Genomic DNA, 4,722 nt, shown 5'->3' with positions numbered 1-4,722 from the left:
GTACGGTATAAATTCGGCCTGCTGAAATAAGTGCCATTTTCTTGCCACATGACTTCTTTTATATTCCTCGTTTAGTTGTCTACTAAGATGTGAGAATGTTTGTGGTTTTTCTATTCAAGGTATGCAAAGTTTTTCGTTTTCAAAACATTCTACTGAAAATAAAATAAGATTAACTAAAAATTGCAATTTGAGTTATGATTTGCAGAATACCTCAATGAACATATCGTGACTCTGTGTGTAACAAAGAGGGATATGAAACACCTCGGACAACGGAACAACCCCAACGTCTTTGGTTGAAATGCTGCTCGAATTCTGCTAGGCTATAAGCCCTTTGGTAACAAGGTAGCGTATTGAAGGTTAAGTTTATACGATGCATTAAGATCGATGGTGTTGGTTAAATAACTAATTTAATTACTATGGTTACTAAAAATACTACAGAAATAACTTAAGCACGCTATTTATTTATAAAATTCTAAAAGATGGGAAACGACAGTCAGTCTTACAACCTAACCGCCTACCAATTTCAGACTCACTTCCGACCTGCCCATTTTGATACCCCTGAATCAGAAATTGAGCACACACATGTTAATTAAAATAGGTACTTCAAACTTTTACAAATCAAAATCACCGAAACTTCCTTTCGTGGCAAGATAACAAAGACTTCAAAACTTCACAATTAAGGTCTGGAGAAAAATCCACAAGTAGCGTTCCTGAACCAATATGCAACCCAAAGAACATTGAGTTGTAGCTCAACTGGTAGTGACTTGCCTTTCTTAGCGAGAGGTCATGATTTCGACTCTGTTGGGCTGCAACATTGCACTCAATATTATCCCTGACCTAAAGTATCCACCCAGGTCGCCTTTCGCTTAGTGGGGGGTGGGGTGGTGGTGGTGGGGGGGGGGGGGGGGGGGGGGGTGGTTTACCGGCCATTTTTCAATTTTCAGTGAACAACCATATTGGCTACTTGCCTTTATAGTTTGAAATAAAAAGATCACGAGTGTCCCACCCTAAAAAGCAAGTTAACTCGAAACTCTAAATTTTGCACACATCTATGAACTTAGGGAATTCAAACCACCCGTTAAAGAACCGAAATGACTTTATACTCCAGAAAAGAGCTTTCTTCCGCCAAATTAAATGATTGTAATTGGACTTATTTTTTATCTCCCGCAATCAAAACCGCACCTGGACATAAACTTAAGTATTCAATATTTACTAAAACCCGATCGATCCTATACTTTTTTTTACCATCCGGCCCATCCCAAGTAAACATCTCATTTTCATTTTGAATATTTTGGTCAATAAGATTTGCCGGTTAAAGTCGCGCAAGACACACGTTGGACCATTCCATTTAAGAATCATCTTTGTAATATGAAACCATATTTGTTTCTTCTTAAATTCATTATGAAGTGCAATGAATTAATTTAGGACTCATCATTACAGATTCATCATGACAAGTGTTTTTATTTTAAAATTCGTAATAATAAAAGCAATGGAGTAATTTCCTAGATGCAGCCTATATACCTGTAAAAAATCAACTTTATCTGAGTCATGTTATCTTAAAGTTTAAATTTTGATCGTACCGAATTAAGGCTAAATCAGTAAGCCAATTCAAATGTGTTTCTTTGAAAGTTTTCATTAGTGTAAAATCTCCTCAAAACAATGTGGTCTGTAAAGACGTAAAAGTCATCCTCTTACTTCTCCAGATCAAAATCTCAATTTTTTGAATCAGTTAGTATATGCTGTATAGTAATCTGAACGAAGAACAGAACTTTGACAACAAGAAATTGGAGTTGATTTTGAGCAACGTAATCTGAACGAAGAACAGAACTCTAGCAAGAATTGGAGTTGACTTTGAGCAATGCAGTTGACCTAAAAGAAAAAACTGAATAAACATAGTGGAAATAAACTTTCCATCAATCAGGATACGATATCGATAGGTGTATTATGTAACGCTAGTTTAAATTATCAATGTGCTCCACACACACGTGAATAGATTTACAGTCAACAACCTAGATAAAAGGGATTGAGCAGAAATAATCAAGGTAAAAACTTGTGACAATAAGCTTTCCAACATAAGGAATTAGCATAGTAGTAGCGTACACATATATAAGTACTAATTAACAATCCAAGTACCCGACAACAGGAACTAGCATAGAATTGTACTTAAGACATAATACATAATTAAAACCCAAAACACATAAATTCCTTGAAGTTTCAGATGAAATCAAAAGTTCAGGAAACATACACCTTTTACCATTCCAATTTACACAAGCAATGGCTGACTTAGAGCATAAACCTGAAAGCAAAACAAAAAGTAAAAATGAAACCATATATTGGGATTTTTATGACAACAAACTTAAAACACACGAATATCAGAAACTTACAGTTTGCTGTTGCGACAGTTGAGATGCTATAGAAACTTACACCTGCAACTTAGCCAACATTCGCTGTGCTGATGTGGCATGATTCAACGCTTTCACCTCCTGCATGTTATCATACAGTTAATAATGGACATTAATCCCAGTTTATCATCACCATCATATGATAATGATATACAAAATAAGTATAGCAACAAGTAAATGATAGCTGGGATACAAAACAACATATATTCTTAATAGTGAAAGTACCTTGCGTGAGTATATCGAGACAGTAGCATTTGGAGAAGCACCTAAAAGAAAGTTTCTGACTTTTTTAGGGATCTTTACTTTCTTTACATTCTCTTTTCGTTCCAACCTCCGTGGATAAATCTCGAGACTCGTTAACTTATCAAATGGAGATGGTAGATTTGACACTCCATTCACAAATGATGCAACCTGAAAAATAATAATATATACAGTAAATCATAATGATAGATATGCACATATAAACATTAAAGACCAAATACCTCTATGATTTCCAATCCAAGAGTAAGATGTTTAACGTTGTGAAACCGTTGAAGAGTCTCAATAACTGCATAACTATCTTCCTCAAATGGACACATATAAAATTCCACTTTCTCCAAACATGACAAACCATTTGCAAAAAAGTTTTGATAATATGAAACTTCAAACATCAATGAGGACAATTCGGGTGCATAAATATAAAGATAAACACCTTGGCAGTCTACTATAGTGAGATTCTTAAGGTGAGGTACAACCACATTAGCAAAAGAATACAATCCTTTCTCAATCGTGAGCTTAGAAAATTCAGAATGGCGAATTAAACGCTTAGGTTCGCCTACGTAGCACTTAAATAAGATAAGATTCTTCAAGTTTAGGCACTTAAAGAAAACACCACCACACTCGTCAGGATTTTCGTTCTTAAGACTGACATTTTCAAGATAAAGCGTTGTTAATGCTGGTAGGTCGAAAGATGATCTGATTTCAGGTTGTTGAAGATAAGGAACATCTCCAATAAAAGTGAGATCGCTAAGAGAGTGGGACATAAAAAGATAATTAGGTATTTCGTTATGCATGTCGTCCGACCATATAATAGTCATTTTTTTGACATTATGGGAAAACGCATAGTCGACAACTGTTTTGACAAACGCTTGGTTATATCCCCAACGACGAACACCAAGTTTAAGTGACGACAACTCTATTTCATTGTTGCGCGAAGAGAGAACACGAGTGACCTCATGGAGATCATTATTGCGCGAAGAGAATAGAGAAGTGAAATCATGGAATCTGTTTAATGAAGTAAAATCATCGGTAGATAAATCGAGATGTGGGATTGACTTCCAAATATTCTTCCATCTAGATGACAGACTACTGGTTCTGATAGCTTGTTTGGTGTTGTTATAAGACAGAATTTTAACGATGAGATCGTCTGACAAGCTGCTTAGCCTATCGCGTCGTGTATTCATTCTCATCATATCACAGTCAAGAAGCTGCGGATTATTAATAACATAAAGCAAGAATCAGGACACACTATATAGAGATAAAACAGTATGCACGGTACCAAATATGGCAAACGGGTCGGGTTCAGGTATCAAACATGTTTGGGTCAAAAGAGGTCAAGGGTCGATTTCAGCAACTATATTATGTTCACAAGTTTAGCACTCTACTTTTAACTTAGCCTCATATATACCTTTTCTACCTGCCTCTACATGAACTCACAATTAGATTCTAAGTCTAAGAAAACAATTATAAATTATGCCCTAATTCCGTTTATAGTCATTTAATCAACTAAACATAACAAATAATAACCAAAATTAATACGGAGTAACATTAACGCCATCATTACAACATTATTATGTCCTAATTCCGTTTATAGTTCGAATTCTTTAAGAAACGAAGCCGGCAAACGGATACATTATAACGCCGTGAATCACAGTTGCGTAATTTGAAACAAAGAGAATGAAAGATAAGTAAACTTACAAGCGGAGCAGATGTGAATAACGAATTTCAATTTCAAAATGATATCATAATAATTTAGGATTCTTGAGAATGACTATGAATTAAATTTAGGGAAAATAAACCCTAGAGGCGATGCCTGGGGAAATAAACCTCGTGCGTTGTGCGTTAAGGTGGTTCTAATTTTTAATTATGTTGACCCACTTGACTATAGTATACGAAGTTACGAACCATCGAACCCATTGGACCCGTTATAATTTTAGAGTGATTGGGGGTAGGGATGGCAATGGATCGGATATGGATCGGGTGAGGCCGTATCCATATCCATATCCATTTATTTTTTTTACTTTTCATCCATCCATATTCATATCCGTCGGGTGAAGCGGGT

At 35.6% G+C, this 4,722-nt stretch overlaps 1 protein-coding gene across 1 annotated transcript; it reads right to left on the bottom strand.

The window, feature by feature from the left end:
* Nucleotides 1-2,024: 2,024 nt before the first annotated feature.
* LOC139858295 (FBD-associated F-box protein At3g52670-like) lies at nt 2,025-4,495 on the bottom strand. Its single transcript, XM_071847152.1, has 5 exons — nt 4,359-4,495; nt 2,885-3,868; nt 2,628-2,813; nt 2,385-2,483; nt 2,025-2,296 (listed from the first exon to the last, which is right to left on the bottom strand). Exons 2-4 carry the CDS (start codon nt 3,851-3,853, stop codon nt 2,421-2,423), a joined length of 1,218 nt encoding a protein of 405 aa, XP_071703253.1. The 5' UTR covers nt 3,854-3,868; nt 4,359-4,495; the 3' UTR covers nt 2,025-2,296; nt 2,385-2,420.
* Nucleotides 4,496-4,722: the final 227 nt, after the last annotated feature.

The sequence above is a fragment of the Rutidosis leptorrhynchoides genome, chromosome 7 (genome assembly GCF_046630445.1).
Source record: "Rutidosis leptorrhynchoides isolate AG116_Rl617_1_P2 chromosome 7, CSIRO_AGI_Rlap_v1, whole genome shotgun sequence".
Classification (NCBI taxonomy): Eukaryota; Viridiplantae; Streptophyta; class Magnoliopsida; order Asterales; family Asteraceae; genus Rutidosis; species Rutidosis leptorrhynchoides.
Note: the sequence above shows the minus strand (reverse complement) of the source record. Positions and strands in the feature narration are given on the sequence as shown.